The sequence below is a fragment of the Notechis scutatus genome, chromosome Z (genome assembly GCF_049901735.1).
Source record: "Notechis scutatus isolate UNSWTSFEM ecotype Mainland chromosome Z, rNotScu1.2, whole genome shotgun sequence".
Taxonomy (NCBI): Eukaryota; Metazoa; Chordata; class Lepidosauria; order Squamata; family Elapidae; genus Notechis; species Notechis scutatus.
The window spans coordinates 71,885,615-71,904,633 of record NC_142025.1 but is presented as its reverse complement, the minus strand read 5'-3'; the positions used below and the strand labels follow the sequence as shown (position 1 = coordinate 71,904,633).

The following is a 19,019-nucleotide window of genomic DNA, read 5'->3' as shown; positions in this document are numbered from 1 at the left end:
ATCTTTCCTTCCGCCTCTTTAGGCGGGTTCATCAGTGTCGGTTCTAGGAATTAGTCCAATAAACTCGTTGGTAAGCTGATCAAGTATTTCAAGATGGCTGCACCAAGGAAGGAAGTGTGACTTTTTTAGTTTCCACGCGGCACATGTTAAAATTCGGTGAGTTTAGATACATACAGGAATTATTTTCAGCTTTCTAAAAACAGACTAAAGTGAACGTGGTGGGGCTTTTTGGTAGTATGTTTAAATTAAATCTTTTTAATAAACAATCGTTGCGGTACCATAAGAATATTAGTTACCTGTATGATGTTTTATTAAACTTTTTCGTTTAGGCGTAATGCTACATACAGGTTCAGAAAGAGACTTGAGTTCGAGCAGTTTTACTTCCATGTAAATAAACACCGAATTGAGATTAAAGTTTAGTCTTCAATCCTCAACTGGGGAATTAGAGTTTGATCAGTCATGCTAGAATTTATAAAATAAGCTGAAGTGCACTTCAAGAATCAAAAAAAGATAAGTGTGATTTAACATTAAAAAAATTCTAATTATTGCTCTGTTTACTTAAGCTCTAGCTTTTTCTCTATCATTCCTCTTTTCTTCAGGCCTGAGAAGATATAACAAAGAAAATGCATGCTTCATTGTGTTTCTAATCGTTAAGTCTGATAATAAAGTTAACAAAAATAAGGCTGCATTCAGAGTATTACAAATCCAAGTATATTTAAATAGTCATACAATGCAAATATAAACAACAGATTTTTGTCAGGTTTTCCTATGTGCCAAGAATAGTAGACATAAATTCTTCTGATTCCCTTAAATGAGTGCTTGTAAGTGAAGTCAGGAGAAGGGAATTACAACCTTTATAAAATGATATCAGGTGAATGTCAGGACTTATGTATTTGTGTCAGGGATTGGATACCTAATTATGACATTTTGTGATTCATTTATATTGTCATTTTGACAATCATGGCTCTTTATGGATACTGATGGATTTCTGGTTTACCCCATAACAGGCAACAAGTTTATTTCCTGCCAGGAGAAATGGCTCAACAAGCATGATAGCTGTGTTCGTTATTACGTAGTTTAGTAGCTGTAGTCCTATATCAGAAACCAATTTTCATGATACATCATATGACAGTGCTGTGATGATGCAAGTTTGACAGCCCTGCTCTAGGATGAGAGATGCACTATAGAATATTGATATACAGATTGTTTGAGCTATTTTTGAAGATGTATGGAGGGGCATACTTCTCACTGCTATGAAAACTGCTTATTCTCAATATGACCAGAGATATATATATATACCAGAAGGTGAATTAACTCCCATATTGTTTGCCATTTAAGGGAGAGCTTTGTAGAGTCAAAGATTGTGTTGCAGATAAACACATTTCAGCATGATGCTTTGTTTGCTGTGTGCTTATCTTATCAAAATAATAATAAGCAACTAAAAAACAGATTCATGATGCCTAGTCTTATTTATATAGAATTTTCTATATCTGTTTAACTACTTTGACCGGCAGGAGAAGTTATGGAAAATTGAATTGAGCTCTACTAGCTTGCCACATGTTCTATATTAGAAATAATTCATTGTGGTTTATTCCTATTAATGTAGACTAATAGGTATTTTAGAATTTGGTTAAAGGATGGTTCAAATGCAGTTTGCAATGCAGTTTGCATAAGATTAAACTGAATGTGCAGTTCTTGAATCCAAACAAATCTTTTCCTGGAGTTGGTTGACAACTGCAGAGGACAGCCACTGTGAGTATTTCTGCCAATAAAGCTAGCAGAAATGCTTACATTGACAGAAGCTAATATAAACGTGCATATTTCAGCTGTTTCCTCTGAACATCCAAAATGATGCCTAGCTCAGTGATATATAACTGCATGTTTAGAAGTTTACTCCCATTAATCTGCAGTGAAAGGGATGAATGATAAAAATATTTTGTAGGGACGTTCATCATATCTTTGTAAAATATATAGTTCCTAACTATGTATATTAAAATATGCTTGATATTGGCAGAAGGGTTTACCATTTAGATTTTCTGTCTTTGTTTTTTTTTTCTACTTGGAAGAGTTTCTTCACTTTCATAGTATCTTGTTGGAGATAAATAAAACTTTTAATAGAAGTAGATTGTGATCTACTTTGTCAAATGCCTCACTGAAATCTAAGTATACTATGTCCATAGCATTTCACTACTAATTTAGTCACTTTATCAAAGAATGAAGTAAGATTGATTTGGCATGATCTGTTTTTAACAACCCGTGCTGGCTACTAGTTATAACTTTATTTGCTTCTAGTTGTTTGCAGATCTTTTTTTTGATTATCATTTCCAGAATCTTCCCAGCTATTGATGTTAGACTGATTGGTCTGTAGTTTCCTGGGTCTGTTCCTCCCCTCCTTTTTTTTTCTCTTTCACTTCAGCCTTTTCCAATCCTCAGTTACTTCCCTGATGCTCCAGGATTTTAAAAGAACAGAATAATATTTCTAAAATCCTGAAGGCAAGTGGAGAATCAAAATTGCTAACAAGGACTAAGTATGCTTTATAGCTGACAGATGATTACTTAGAGGGAGATAAAGTAGAACTTCCATTGAAAGGGCAGATTTGAGTAGGTATACATTCATTGATAGAATATCAGCACACTGCAACAATTTATTACAGAAGTTATAATTGATTGGAAGTTATGATATGTGGGCATTCCCCCTCCTTTGGGTGGATAATAATCAGAAGATTGGGTGAGAGTAAAATTGAATATTTTCTCAGAAGAAATATACATAGGTAACCCTTGACTTATGACTAGCTGACAGATTTTTTTAAAAAAAATTGACTTACAACCTATTCTGAAAGTATGACTGCCACACACACACACAAACCCATAGTCGTGTAATCACATTTTGGGCAATTGGCAATTGGCTCACATTTATGACTAGTTGTAGCGTCTTGCAATCCTGTGACCATAATTTGCAATGTTTTTTTCTGTTTTTCCATAGCAAGTGGCAAAAATACCACTTGTTGAATATGCTGGATTTACTTAGACACATAGATCGCTTAACCACTATGGTGACTTGATTTATGACTATTGTAAAAATAGTCATAAAATCTAGTCTGATCACATGGTTCCTCAACTTATGGCCAAAATTATAGGCTCTATTATAGTTTTGTGTATATGAATACAGGCTAGAATATTTTTTGCAGATCCTACTTAGCATTTGGTATATAAGATTGAATAATCCAAAATTAGGATTAGTAGATATTCATAATTTCATAATTTGACCTTATTTGAATTTGAATATTCTCAGAAGTGATGCTTGTCTTGTATTCCAATTGAAGATACTTTTTAATTCAAATATCCACAGTTAATCTCATTTTGAATTGAAGTATATAATCAACTGATAACTTAAATGATTATAATAATATATACACAATAATTAAAGTTTGTTCGCTTGAAGCAACCTTTTTACAATGATAAATTGTCTCTTTTTAAGATGGCTTATCCTAAGACAGGGGTCCTCAAACTTGGCAACTTTAAGACTTGTGGACTTTAACTCCCAGAATTCCTGAGCTAACATGACTGGAGGAGGAATTCTGGGAGTTGAAGTCCACAAGTCTTAAAGCTGTCAAGTTTTGAAGACTCCTGCCTAAGGCAATGTTGATTGAAATGTTCAGAGTCACCAAATATTGACTCCAAGATCTATATTTAGGAAAAAAACATTCCAGTATAAGTTGGCAAGTCCTTTCTTTGATAAATAAACTGGTTTTAAAAACCTACTTTGTAATTATTTTCATTTGTGTTTTTTTTTCCTGTTTCTGTTATGATTTAATCCAATTTGTATTTTTGTTTTATTGTAATTAAAATATTCTATTGTCATGCAAAACACTTTCAATGAAACGTGTATATGTATAAAAGTGCGTGTGTTGACTAGGTGATATCACGCTTGCAGTAATCAAAAGTTAAAAAGGAAAAGATAGATTTGGGTTCATGAAACTCTTACATAAATAGTAATGCAGTTATAAGGATAACACCATCTTGTTTAATGGAAACCTGCTCCAAATATAATCTTTAAGGTTCAATCATGGGTACATATGAGAGAGCCAGTTTTGTCTAGTAGTTAACTCAGTAGGCTAGAAAGACCAAGAATTATATTCCTGCCTTAGCCATGCAAGCTAGCTGGGTGACCTTGGTCTCTTTCTCTCAGCCCTACTCACCTCACAGGTTTTTTGTGGGGAGAAATAGGAAGCGGAATAAATATTAGATATATTCACCATCTTGAGTTATTTTATGAAAGTAATAAAGTTGGGAAGCAACAGATGCAAATAGGAATTGAGATGTTCTGCCTTCTTATCTTCCTCTTTAACTATTCTACTATTTTCCCTCTGCATTACCATCTCCTTGAGTTTCCCTTTGCTTCTGATATATCTAAAATCTTTTGTGTGTGTGTGTGTTTTCGATGTCCCTTGCTAGCCTAATATCACACCACACTTTAGCTTTTCTCATGCTATACTTACTATTTTTACAAATTGATTTGTATTCTTCTTTGGATATATGCCCCTTTCCATTTTTTTGTACATTTCCTTTTTTAAAACAAAATTAAGTTTTTCAGTTTGATTTCTTTAGGTATTCCTCATTCTTCTTTCTTTGAAGAAAACACAGAACAATGCTTTCAAAAATATTTTTTCCAGTTGAATGTTTATGTAGACAGCGAAATTGAGAAACAACATATTTTGTTGATTTTTTCCTGCAATCTTCATCAACCATCCCTGGGGAATAAATGCATATTTTGGAAAAAAAATGTTTAGCTTCTCTTGCAGCAGATGGCTGTATCTAGCTGACCTTGTCTAATCTTGGAACAATAAACTGGGTTTGACTTATATAGGAAACTAGTAGATTAGACTGGAAAGTTTAAAAAAGGCATTCAAGAAAAAAAGCAGCTGTAAACCATCTGCATGCTCTGCCAAGAAAACAAATTAATATCTCAATTAACTGAGCTGAATTTGAAGAAACTTTATGTAATCAAACTATAATGTTCTCCTCGACGCTGCTGCAAGAGCCCAGGATGGGTAAGACTCCTCCATACTCATTAAGCTGAGTACGTCTTATATATATAAGGAGCAGCCTGTGTGAATCTCCCCAGCTTTGACTCAGCTCCTTTTGATGACAATTGATCTGGTGTCTCTGAAAGCACTTTAGTCAGCAGACAAAACAAAGTTGGAAAAGCTATTTAAGAGCTTTGGCGCAGCTCTCGGAGACCTGGTGCAGCTGTGCCTTCAAGAGAGCGGGGCTCTGCTGTCCTGCAATGCCGAGGACTCGATGTTCTAGTCCACAGGGAGGTTGTAAGTAAGGGAGAAGCCTTTGGTCCTCCCCTGCAGCTCTCCCTCTGCAAATTCGACCACCGCGATCACAAAGATTGGGTCAGCAATAACCGCACCTCACAGCTGATCATAAAAACTGTGGTTTCCTTTCTTGCTGCCAATTTCGCCGCTCTGGGCCTTTTCTCAGCCTAGGGAGCGAGGACCAGCCATTGCAGGCAGAAAACGTGCAAGAGGCCATTTTAAAGCTTCTTCTCGACGCACCTAGCGGGCGGCCATTTTAAGTGGCCACATTTACCAACGGCCGGCACCTACCCATGGTAGGCCCCAATTAAGGCCCCTACATAGGCAACACATAGGGTCGCTCCCAGCACCTCTTATGCTTGCCTATACCAACTATGGATGAAGACAGGATCCAGGCAGAGTTTTCGGGCCTGGACAACCAGGGCCTTCAGACAGCTAAGAGTAAGAGAAGGAGGCAGTGCTCTCAATCTGTACAAAGAGAGGTAGTGGCCAAGATCAGGGCCAAAACTTTGGGCCCCAAGAAAACATCCCAGGCCGAACTAAAAGTAGAAAAACGAAGGCATGCGGTCTTGGAGAGACAGTTCAATAAGACTATTGAGCAAATAAGAGGACAACTGCAACAGGCTTCCCAGCCAGCCAGTCCTCTGGTTGTTCAGGCAGGTACCCCCAGGGGGGCTGGAAGCCTCCAATCCTGGTCACCAGAATTGGTTGAGGAACAATTTGGGCCTCAAGACCTCAGCAAATCAGGCCCAATTTTAAACAGGCCTCTTGGCAACTCTCTTCATCTCTACCCTCCATAGCCCAAGGTAGCTCTCGACCTAGACCTGAGGCTACCTTTACTCCCACCGCTGCAGGCCTTCGCCCCCCCAGATCCACCATCGTGGCAGACCCAGCGACATCCAGGATGTAGTCTCCATTGCCATCAGATAGGGCCTAGCAGAAAGACTTCAACAGATTTTTCGACCCTCAGACAGGGCCCAGTCCCTTTTTCCAGCCTTCTCTCAGGCTCAGATCGCCCAGAGGGGACTGCCTCACCTTCAGGAGCACAGGGCCCCTTCTACCAACTCAGATTGGGGTGATTTCGAGCAGGGAGACTATGCAGAACCATCTGAGCGTAGCCACTCTCCTGCATCTGAATGGGAAGAGGGAGGAATCTGGGACCCCAACCTCTCAGAGAAAGAGGAGGATCTGCAGCCTGATCAACCCCCCTCAGCTGCAGTCTTCAAACCTGCCTTATTCATACCCCTTCTCCACAAGGCACTGGTCACAGCTCAGTTGTCCCCAGAAGAGGCTGCCCCCGAACCTCAAGTGGTGCAGTCAGGGCACGAGGACACCCTCTTCTCCAAACCTGTAGTCCACTGAGAGATCCTTCCATCACCCAGAATTTTTCTTGACTTAGTCAAGGAGCAATTCACCTCTCCTGCACCAGGCCCTCGCCCATCGTCCCATGAGAGGCGGTTTTACAATGTGGGCTTTTCCCTCGTGACCGCTCTTGCAATTCCCTCGGTTGATGCTCCAGTCATGGCCTCCTTCTCAGGCATTCCAACCGAGCCCGAGGACGTAATCAAGGCAGAGGACAAGCGCGCCAAGCAGACACTAAAATGTAATCATCAAGCCTCTGCTTGGGCTGTACGGGCCTCGACTGCTCCCCAAATCAACACAGACTGTGGAAACTTCACACTGGACTTCAAGCATCTTGCAGTGTGTGTGCCTCTCCATTCTTCCTCCAGACTCTGGGTCCTTGGTTTCCAAATGAGATGCAAAAGTTACTCTCATCAGAAAAGAGGACTTTGGACCACTGAGCAACAGACCAGTTCTGTTTTTCTTTAGCCCAGGTAAGATGCTTCTGACGTTTGTTGTTCAGGAGCGGCTTGACAAGAGGAATGCAACATTTGAAGCCCATGTCCAGGATCCCTCTGTGTGTGGTAGCTCGATGCACTGACTCCTCGCTACCTAGTAGTGTTGGTCAAATGGAGGACATCCACTCTATACTCCACTGTCTCATGTATTATGAGATTAGGGCCAAATTATTGATGATAGCTAAACTCAAAGGCTCTGTTCTTGAAAAATTGAACTATCTTCTTGCACATGTGTTTCTAACTACCAGCAACCAAGATGCTACTTTTGTTCTGCTGTAATTTAAATATTCTCCGTAGAACTGCTGCGAGCATCCAGAGAGTGGGAGGTGCTTCAGTCCTTCCTTCTCACAGGCTGAGTTATAATTGAAGAACGCTCCTCCTTCCTCCACGTGGCTCCTCCATGCGTTCTCCCTTTTTCACTCAGCCTTCGAGAAAGCAGGCAGCGATCTCTTGTTCCTTGGCCGTTTTTCAGAGTTTTTTACTTCTAAGTGTTCAGGTTTGCCTTTATTCCTTTCCTCCTTGTCCCTGCGTTGATAGTGTGCTCTTAAATTTAATTGGTGAGGCGTTTTTTTTTGCCTGTAGGAAGGGGTTTAAGGGCTCAGAGCTTTACTTCGCCCCCCCCACCCCTCTTCTCTTTCTCTGCATTTCCGAGCGTGCCTTTATCCAGCCGCTTGTCTCCGTGCCTTGATTTATTGCACTATTATCATTCCCCCCCCTAGAACGCTTTAGAGGAAGCAACGCTTCCTCTCCCAGCCCTGGCTTTTCGTTGCTCCTGATTGCCTGGTAAGCGAATAGGGCTGGTGCGCCTCTGATTGCCTCGCGTCGTGCCGGGCGGCCATTTTGGAACCGCCCGTGGCCGGCGCCATTTTGTTTTATTTTAAATAATATTTTTTCCTGGCTGTGTGTAATTTTTGTTTTTTGGATTTAAGCTGTGTGGATTGAGGCCCTAAGCGGGACCGTCAGGTCGCGTGGAGCCCCCTTTTTTTTATTGGAGGACACTGTGGTTCCGGCCCTGCTGTCTTTCCTTAGAGGTTTTTTTCTTGTTGGCTTTTCTGTCTGTATCAATCAGCTTATTCAGAGGCGCGGGCACGTACTTCCCATTGTGTTGGGAGGCTGCCTAAAGAGGCCTACCTATTATACTTATTTTGCTTCCCTTATTTTTTGGCCTCTGCGTTCATTCGGCTCATTTGGATTTGTATTTAATAAATTTTATTATTATTTTCTCCTTGTGCCTATTTGGCCCTGTCCTTGGGCCCCGCCTTAAAAAAAAAAAAAAAAAAAGGAGAAAAGAAATTATTATTATTAGTTATTTTATAATATATTCCAGCAAGCTTTTGTGTAGATATTTTTGGATAGTTTTCTCCTTGTGTTTTTTAGTACTTGGTGTTTTAAAAAACAAATTCAAATAAATAAATAAATAAATAAATAAATAAATAAATAAATAAATAAATAAATAAATAAATAAATAAATAAATAAATAAATAAATAAATAAATAAATAAATAAATAAATAAATAAATAAAAAAATAAATAAATAAAAAAATAAATAAATAAATAAAATAAATAATAATTAAAAAAAATTTTATTCAAAGGGGGACGTGATCTGATTTGGGAAAACCGGTTTGCGTTGTAAGCCGAACTCCTAGGCGTGCCAACCGCCATATTTGTTGTAAGGTTTTTTTCCTTGATACCATGGCAGAAAACAATCCAACTGGCTCTTCCCTGAAGGCCAAATCGAAGACGCACTATCTTTGTAAGAGGGACAAGGACTCCTCCAGTGCTTCCCAAAAGGACGCCTTAAGGCGTCACAAAGCTCTGGAAAAGGAGTTCAGTAAACGATCTAAAGAACTGCACACTATAACTACCCCACCTTCTACCTCTGCCCATCCCCCTCCCCTGCCGAGTCGTTCTTCCCCCTCCAGGTGCAGTACATCCACCCGGAGCCGCCAGCCATCCCATACTCCAGAGGCGACCTTCACGCCAACCGCTGCAGGTCTTCGCCCTGAGGAGCCGCCGTCAACCATCATCCCTGATAGTATCAGGGAATGGATGCAATTTGCTATCCGTCAGGGTATAGCTGATGGAATGCAGCAGCTATCCAGACCTGGTTCTCGAGGGCGGACTTCCGACGTTGAATCTTTATCTGGTCGATCTCTCTCCGGGCAGGCGCCCCAGCAGGGTCAGGTACCTTCTCATACGGATGCCCCATCCCCAGGAGGGGAGGAGCCTCAGGAGGTCTCGCTGGAACAGGAGGAAATGGGCTTTGAGCCCTTCGGGAGGAGGAAGGCTCTGAGAGGGGGTCCTCGCAGTATTCTGATTTCCTTCTCGGGGACCCTATGGAGGGGGAAATGTCAGAGGACGAGGGCATTTCTCCCGAACAACCGACGGTTGTGGGCCTCTTTAAACCCCAGTTATTTAAGTCCTTATTATTTAAGGCTAAGAATAGCTCAGGCCTGGCCTCTCAATCTCCTTCTGATCCACCGCCATCGACTTCGGAGGATCCAGATGACCTCATCATGTTCAGGCAACCGATTGTGGAAGCAGAAGTTATTCGGCCCCCCAATCTTCTCAGACTTGGTTGCAGGCAGTTGGCCTCGGTGGGTCCTACACCCGCCCCCTCTAGTCAGGATAAGAGGATGTTTAATCTGGACCCAGCATTCTCTTCTATGTTAGACACCCCGGAGGTAGACGATCCAATTGTGAGGCTGACCTCCTCTTCCAACCCTACGGATGCGTTGGAGGCGCTGAAGCCAGAGGACAAGCGGGCGGAGATGGCTCTTCGGCGAGCTCACCAGTCCGATGCCTGGGCCATCAGGTCGGCCACGGCCGCCTCCTTTTTCACCCGTTCCTCCATCAAGTGGCTCAGGCAGCTCAAGCAGCATATCCCCCCGACTAATACCAGGGCCCATCAGGATATTGCAAAAATCACAGCAGCGGCGGAGTTCGCGGCTGATGCCACCTTTCATTCGGTTAAGTTCGCTTCACGGGCCATCTCCTCCCATGTTACAGCTAGGAGATTACTTTGGCTTCGGCATTGGCAGGCCGATGTTAAAAATAAATCCAAGTTGGCTTCAGCCCCCTTGGCAGAAGGGAAGCTGTTCGGGCCTGCCCTTGAACCCTTGCTTTTGGAAACTCGAAATAAGAAGAAGTTTCTTCCTTCGCTTTTTCGCAGGCAGGAGTCTAGAGGGTCCCAGCCCTTTCGGAGGGGCTCCTTTCGCCCCCATTCCAGTCGTCATTCTCCCCTAGATTCCAGGGTTCCCGTCGTTTCGGTCATCCTACCACGACCGAGGTGATACAGGAGACAGGAGCCGAAGAGGAGGCAGCTTTAGGAGACCCTTTAGAGGCTCCGGTCACAGGGCCTCCCGCCGGCCCAGATAGGGCCTCAGACCTTCTCCCCATAGGCGGTCGCCTCAGGCATTTTGCAGACCTCTGGGAGAGGTCCACTTCGGATGCCTGGGTGAGGAGTTCCGTGCGTTTTGGACTCGTTCTACAATTCCTCTCCCCTCTGAACATTTCAGGATTTCACCTGTCTCTAGGGATCCTACAAAGCGGGCTCTTATGGATTCCGCCATTAAACATCTGGCTGACATTAGGGCCATCCAACCTGTCCCATCCTCTCAACGAGGAAGAGGTTTTTATTCTCTCTTGTTCTTGGTGCCTAAACATTCAGGGGGTTGGAGACCTATTTTAGATCTCAAGCGACTTAATCGCTTTGTCAGGCGCCAGAAGTTCAAGATGCAGACTCTACAGTCTATTTTACAGGGTATCAGGGAAGGGGACTGGCTCACGTCAGTTGACCTGTCGGAAGCATACCTCCATATTCCCATTCATCCCTCATACTCAAAGTATTTGAGATTCTGTTATAATAACCAACATTTCCAGTATGTGGCCCTCCCTTTCGGCCTTGTTTCAGCCCCGAGGTCTTTCACGAAGGTGCTGGCAGCTCTGGCGGCCCATCTTAGACAAGTTCCCATCCGCATCCATTGTTACCTCGACGATATCCTTATCGTATCCCCTTCCCGACAGCAGGCCGAGAGGGATACTAGTGTTACCCTTTCAGTGCTACAAGATCACGGGTTTTTAGTGAATTGGGAGAAGAGCCAACTTAGCCCTTCCACCCGCATAGCTCACCTAGGAGCTGTAATTGACTCTGTTAAGGGTAAGGTCTTCCTCTCCCAGGAGAGGCTTCATAGTATTCATACTGCTATCCGGACTATCAGGCGAACTGGTAAAGCGTCCTTGCTCAGTTTATCCAAGCTTCTGGGGAAACTTGTTTCCTGCATTTCTATTATCCCATGGGCTCGTTTGCATTCCAGATCCTTGCAGTGGTTCCTTCTGCCGTACCAGCGCTCGGGAAAGAGCACATCAAGTCGAGTGGTAAGGATACCTCCAAGGGTTCTCTCATCCCTTCTTTGGTGGACTCGACCTTCTACCAACAGAGGTCATCTATTCAAGGAGCCCCAAAGGGTCACTCTTACGACAGACGCAAGCCTTTCCGGATGGGGGCCCATCTGCAGTCTCTGTCAGCCCAGGGAGTTTGGTCTCCTTCGAACGACGACACAACATCAACTGGTTGGAGCTTCATGCGGTATACCTAGCCCTGCGAGCTTTCGCTCCTCAGGTGAGAAGGCACCACATTCTGGTCCTTACGGACAACACCACCACCAAAGCCCATATCAACCGTCAGGGAGGCACCCACTCCATCATCCTCATGAGAGAAGCCGAACGACTATGTCGGTGGGCAGAGACGCATCTTTCCTCCATCAGGGCAGAGCACATTTCCGGGTCTCCAACGTCCAGGCAGACTGGCTGAGCAGGGCCACGTTGGACCCAGCAGAGTGGCGCCTGCATCCGCGGTTGTTCAGGGAAGCAGCAGACAGGTTCGGGTCTCCTCTGGTAGACCTCTTTGCCTCGCCGCTCAACACGCAGACACCAAGGTTCTTCTCTCAGTTCCCTTCCCACGGGGCAGAGAACCACGACGCCCTGCGTTGCCCGTGGCCTCCCGGCCTCCTGTACGCCTTCCTCCGCTTCCGCTGATCCCCAGGGTAATTCGGAAGTTGCTGTTCGAGAGGGCGGAGATCCTACTAGTGGCCCCATATTGGCCCAGGAGGCCGTGGTTTGCGGATCTTCACGGTCTATCGGTGGTTCCGCCGTGGAGGATCCCGCTGGACCAGATCTCCCTGTCACAGGGACCTCTGCTTCATCCAGAACCACAGTGGCTGCAGCTAGCCGTCTGGAGGTTGAGCGGAAACGATGATTGAAGAAGGCTTGTCTACCCAGGTCATAGATACCATTCTGGCTGCCAGGAGGCCTTCCACTACTCGAATTTATGATTCAACTTGGAACAGCTTCTGTAAGTGGTGCCGAAAATCCTCTGTCAATCCTCGCTCTCCTTCTATAGCACAAATTCTAGCCTTTTTACAGGATGGCCTAAATGAAGGTCTCTCTCCCAACACGTTGAGAAGACAGGTCGCGCCCTCTCAACGGTGGTGGCTGGCGGCTCCTTCAGCTCTCTTCCCACCACCCTCGCATTAAGGCCTTTTAAAAGGGGCTTCTAATTTGCGCCCTGCGGTAGTGCATAGATATCCAACATGGGACCTTAACAAAGTTCTCCTGGCCTTGACTAGGCCTCCCTTTGAACCTCTCAGGGAGGTACCACTCCAGTTTCTCACCTTTAAGGTGGTCTTTCTTGTAGCGATCACCTCAGCTAGAAGGATATCTGAAATTGCAGCTCTATCCGTGAGGAAGGACTTGTGCATTTTTCATTCTGATCGAGTTGTCTTGAGACCAGACCCCTCCTTTTACCAAAAATCAATTCTGCTTTTCACAGGGCGCAGGAGTTGGTCCTACCTAATTTTTGTCCAAAGCCTCTGCATGATAGGGAGAGGCAATGGCACACCCTCGATGTTCGAAGGGCGTTGCGTATTTACATATGTCGCACGCAATCCATCAGGAGATCGGAGTCCCTGTTTTTGTCATTTCAGCCTAAAACGCTGGGTCAAAAGGTACCACCATCCACGGTAGGCCGGTGGATTAGGGCGACCATTTCCAAGGCCTATTCAGTTCAAGCTCTTCCAATCCCCAGTGGGATAACGGCTCATTCCACCAGGAGCGCAGCTACATCAATAGCTTGGGCTACTCAAGCCTCGCTTCTTGACATTTGCCGGGCGGCCACTTGGGCCTCTCCGTCACCTTTCATACGCCACTATAAGATTGACACTTTCGCTTCGGCTGAAGCGTCCTTTGGCAGGCGAGTCCTACAGCAAGTGGTTGGGGATCCTAAGGAGATTCCGATCCAGACGGAGTCCCGCCCGTAGGACAAACATGCTTTGGTATGTCCCACTCTCTGGATGCTCGCAGCAGTTCTACGGAGAATGGGCGTTGGTTCTTACCTGATACGCCTCTTCTCGTGGAACTGCGTAGAGCATCCAGCCCCACCCTTCTTGGTCCGTCTGGTAGGGAATTCTGTTTTTCGGCCAATGATCGTTATTGTATATACTTGAGTTGTTTACTAGTTCAGTTAGAGGATTGTGGTTGTCCTCTCGTCTTCGTGAAACTGGGAGAACGCATGGAGGAGCCACGTGGAGGAAGGAGGAGCGTTCTTCAATTATAACTCAGCCTGTGAGAAGGAAGGACTGAAGCACCTCCCACTCTCTGGATGCTCTACGCAGTTCCACGAGAAGAGGCGTATCAGGTAAGAACCAACGCCATTTTAAGTAAATAACAAAATCCTTGGCTTATTTTAATTAAAAATTTAAAAAAAAAAAAAATTTTTTTTTTTATTTTTTTAAATATTTTTTTTTTTTTTTTTTTTTTATGGTACATTATTTATTATGACATATAGTTACAACAATAAATTTGTTTACTTACTTTGTGGTAATAATAGCAAATGTTTCTTGGCTTTTATTTGGTCTTTAGAAAGCCCTCCATCATCCTTGTTTAGAGCAACCAGGTCTCTTCTGACTTGGGGAGCCTTTGCAGGGCAGCTGCAAGGTATATTATTGGCATCTGCTGGATAAAGTCACTGGACCAGTTGGGCAGAACCTTTGGAAAGCCTGGAGCATGTTTTGAATTCAATTATCTGGGAAGGATATTCTTAGAAAATAGACAGGTTCTATAGAAGATAGAGGGACACGGTGACTCAGTGGCTAAGACGCTGAACTTGTTGATCAGAAATGTCAGCAGTTCGGCGATTCGAATCCCTAGTGTCGTGTAACAGAGTGAACTCCCATTACTTGTCCCAGCTTCTGCCAACCTAGCAGTTAAAAAGCATGTAAAAATGCAAGTAGAAAAATAGGGACCACTTTGGTGGAAAGGTAACAGCATTCCGTGCACCTTCGGGGTTTAGTCATCCTGGCCACATGACTAAACAGACGTCTTCAGACAGTGCTGGCTCTTCTACCACTGCACCATAGAGAGTATCTTAACTTACTGCACCTGGTTTGCCAATTGCACAGTGGCAGATAGGACAGCACTCCAGATGTCATTGCCCAGAAGATCATTGGTTGCCCTCTCCCCTCTTCGGAAGAGCTTTATAGCTCCCACTGCCTTAAGAAAGTTCAAAACATTCTCAAAGATCCATCTCATCCTGGGCACCATTTTTTTGAACTATTACCATCTGGCAGATGGTAAAGAATAATAAAAACAAGGACAAATAGGCTGAAAAACAGCTTCTATCCCAGGGTAGTAACTCTATTGAATTCTACTGTGTAGTGCAATATTAATGCAATATCAGGAGTTTTCAATTCAATGTATAGAATGTGAAGGATGTGTGTTTGTGTTTATTTTCATAGTCATAATGTACACTGAAAATGGTATTTAATTTCATTGTACGAGGTACAATGACAATCAACTAAACTAAACTAAACAGATGCGTCCTGTGCTGGCTACATCCATCCCCAGTTTAGCTAAGGGGGAAAGTTGCGATGTCACGTGTCAACAATGTAACACTGCAAATTTGACACTCCTGCCTTAAGTGAAGTTACTTGGTGGCTCCCCAGGAGGTTTGCCTTGCCCAGTGTGTCTGGTTGGCCTTCTGAAAAGCTTTATAGACCTGACTCTTTCCCCAAGATGGGCCAGGATGTTGACTGACTTCTGGTGTGAATGCAGTTTGTTTGATAAGCTGATACTGATTGCTGGGAGCTGGGACCTGTTTCTAATAGTTCTGTGTAGTTGTTACGGTTTCTTTTTTACATTTCTGTTCATTATCAAGAGTTTCTGAGTAGACGGAGAACTATATGACTTTGATCAGCTAATATTGTATACAAATGAGCCAACAAGATTGTAAGGCATGCTACCTCTTAATTCAGAAAGTAAAAACTATCAGTATTCATTGTGATTATGGTAATTATCTAATCCTATATAAACCTAGGGAGTCTTCTTTGAAGAAGGCTGGGTGCTATTATCACAATTGGCAGTTTAGTTATGTACTTTGTGGGGAAAAAATCTTTAAAAGAAACATACCTGCTTGCGTTGGAAGTTTTCTTTTCTATTTTTTTTTTAGTCTGATGGATACATTTCTTCTGCATGCATGCATAGGCTCCAGACAAAGTATCTTAGACTGGTTTTGTTTCAAGCTTACTATTCTCTGGAAAAAGATAATATTTTGTTGGCTAATGGATGTTAATTTATGAACCCTACTTGAGAGTTTCTGTCTGTAGATTAAAACAACAAATTGTTTTAACAATCCCAAGTAACACAATCAGTTAAGAATAAGTCAGTTGGATACGGTATAACAATTTTTTGCCTCTCTGTTCTGATCAATGTTCAATGAGCCTTACATATTAATAAATATTCAAGGATACTTATATAGATATATGTTAGAGGCAGGCTAAATGGCTTTGCTCTAAAAATTTAAGAATGTAGATACTCTTAACTAGTTAATCTTTGTTTCAGATGGAGCTAAAATAAATTTAGTTCTATTGATATAAATTCCATGTATCATTTCAAGTGAATTTGTGCTTATTTTCTATAACAAATGCAGAAGAGTATTTGCTTATCTATGCTGTATAGAATATTTGCTAAACATAACATAGGAATCATATAAAAGTGAAAAAAGAATCAATACTCTATAATTTGAAATCTGCCCTAGACTCATGTTAGACGTAAGGATCCCCAGTTCTGATTATTCTGTTTGTCTATTTCTTTGTAGATCATGCAGACTGACATACATATGAGCGAATGGCAAAGGAATTACTTTATTGTTACCTCTGATACTTCTACACCAGGACAAAAAGCAGATGCGTATCGTTCACAAATTTTACATATTCAGCATGCATGGGCAAACTCAGATATTTCCCAGGGTTGTGCTGCTAATCTTTTCAAAAAATATGTAGAAAAATATTCTGAAATTATTGATTCTGACAATGTAGAAAAAGGCTTAAATAACTATGCTAAAGATATTTTGACTATGGTAAAGTATCAACAGAATAAGAGTGACAAGTGGCAGTCTGCTTTAACAACAGATAATGTGATGGAATTGAAGTGTGTTCAAGCAATGATGCAAACTGGAAAAATGTTTGAGTTGCCTCTGAAGGCGCAAGTAGATATATCCATTGATAAACAGGTCACTGAGTCAGTTTCTTCAAATATTCCCAATTTTACTCTATCAAGTGATCATGGAGAATCTATGCTTGGAACTGGTTTGTCAAATTATGTAACTCAAGCAACAGAGACTTGTGAGAAGTCATCAACTTCAAAGTGTTATCCAAATGATATATTCTCCTCACCTAAAGCAGGAGTTTCATGTTCTGTTTTGCCAGTGACTATGAATGATGTGTCTTTTAGAGCCCTGACTGGAAACAATGAATCAGCATTTAATAGTTCTCTGAGGTCCACAAGTAATACTCGTTCAGGGCAAGATTTATCTTCTGCTCAGTCTGCTTTCTCTGCAAGAATGGGCAATCTGGGAAAAAGGAAGGCATTTGCTGTCTCCAGTGAAGATAACAGTAATATATCTTCTGGTTCCACTATAGAAGGGTCAAACATTCCATGGAATGAAAAGAAAAATAATGAAAACAAAGCATCTGGTTTCAAAACTGCAAAAGAGCAGCTGTGGGTTGATCAACAAAAAAAAATCCAAAATCAACCCCAGAACATCCCATTACCATCTTATGGGGGTACAAAGAAATCTTTGGGAGCTGGAAGATCCCGTGGTCCATTTGGAAAGTTTGTTCCTCCACTGCCCAAACAAGATGGAGATGGAAACACAGGAATGCCATGTAAATCATATGGGACTGGATCTACAGAACTGACTTACCCAACAGATGAAAGGTTAAAGAATATAGAACCTAAAATGATAGAACTTATAATGCATGAAATCATGGACCATGGGCCTCCAGTAAACTGGGATGACATAGCTGGAGTTGAGTTTGCAAAAGCAACTATCAAGGAAATAGTAGTATGGCCTATGCTGAGACCTGATATTTTTACTGGATTACGTGGGCCTCCAAAAGGAATTCTTCTGTTTGGTCCTCCTGGAACAGGGAAGACCCTTATTGGCAAATGCATTGCTTGCCAGTCTGGGGCTACATTTTTCAGCATCAGTGCATCCTCACTGACTTCCAAGTGGGTTGGTGAAGGAGAAAAGATGGTCCGTGCATTGTTTACAGTGGCACGCTTCCAGCAGCCAGCAGTAATTTTCATTGATGAAATTGATTCTCTCTTATCCCAGCGTGGAGATGGAGAACATGAATCTTCTAGAAGAATAAAAACTGAATTCTTGGTGCAGTTAGATGGAGCAGCTACTTCTTCTGAAGATCGCATATTAGTTGTAGGTGCAACCAACCGACCACAAGAGATTGATGAGGCTGCCCGAAGGAGATTGGTAAAGAGGCTCTATATTCCACTTCCCGAGGCTTCTGCCAGAAAGCATATTGTGTCTCGTCTAATGTCAAAAGAACATTGCTCCCTAACTGAAGAGGAAATTGACTTCATTGTTAAGAAATCAGATGGTTTTTCTGGGGCTGACATGACCCAACTTTGCCGAGAGGCTTCTCTGGGTCCTATCCGCAGCCTTCAATCTCTTGACATTACAACTATTAGACCTGAACAAGTACGATCCATTGCTTTTCAAGATTTTGAGAGTGCTTTTAAAACTGTTCGACCTAGTGTGTCTTCTACAGATCTAGAATTATATGAAACTTGGAATCAAATGTTTGGGAGTGGAAGATGAGAAGAATTAATATGTATGCATATTCAGTTCTGAAATATTAATAATCTAATAAATTTGAGTATCTTTTCCTAGATAATTGTTTTGCATGTGTTGTTAATTATTTTTGCTAGTAGAAAAGTAGTAGAATTATATAAAAATCCCCTGTATTGCTCTTTTGTGCCTTGCTATATTTTTGTATGCATTTTATTAACATTAAATACATATTAATAAGGTATATTATTAACTTAAATATACCCTCCCCAACTCCCTTTCATCAAAAGAATCCAGGAATTCTTTGTGAAATTTAGCTTATATCCAGGCATAAACATGCAAAATTTTTAGTGCTGTATTATTGAGATGAGAAGTGGAAGAGCTTAAAGTGAATGTAAATAGGTAGAGGTACCCATGTTTCCCCAAAAATAAGTTGTAGCCTGATTTTTTGGGTATGGGTCTTATGTAAGCCTGACCCTCCAAAAAAACGTAGTGAAGGGAGTGGGTGTGGCCAGCACAGGGGGCAGCCCTTCCCTTCCCCGGTCACCTCATGGTGGCTCGTGGATCAGCTGAGCCAGTGAGAGCTGGGAGCTGCCTCTTATTCCGTCTCTGGGCACCTGGAGGTGTTTCCTGCGGATCCTTGTCAGCCCCATCCTTGCCTGCAGCACCAGGCAACCTTGCACCAAGGCTCCGC

At 42.6% G+C, this 19,019-nt stretch overlaps 2 protein-coding genes across 2 annotated transcripts in view; both read left to right on the top strand.

Annotated features, from left to right (window-relative positions):
* Window positions 1-63: 63 nt before the first annotated feature.
* FIGNL1 (fidgetin like 1) lies at window positions 64-18,431 on the top strand. Its single transcript, XM_026682833.2, has 2 exons — window positions 64-156; window positions 16,334-18,431. The coding sequence occupies exon 2, from the start codon at window positions 16,337-16,339 to the stop codon at window positions 18,353-18,355; it is 2,019 nt and encodes a 672-aa protein (XP_026538618.1). The 5' UTR covers window positions 64-156; window positions 16,334-16,336; the 3' UTR covers window positions 18,356-18,431.
* COA1 (cytochrome c oxidase assembly factor 1) overlaps window positions 73-19,019 on the top strand; it is a 104,875-nt gene continuing 85,928 nt past the window's right edge. Inside the window, exon 1 of the mRNA XM_026682835.2 lies at window positions 73-156. The gene's annotated coding sequence lies outside the window, so the exon portion shown is untranslated. The remainder of the gene's footprint in view (window positions 157-19,019) is intronic.

Excerpts from the sequence above, each read along its gene's own strand:
- FIGNL1 (XM_026682833.2), top strand. The coding sequence starts at position 16,337 with ATGCAGACTGACATACATATGAGCGAATGGCAAAGGAATTACTTTATT.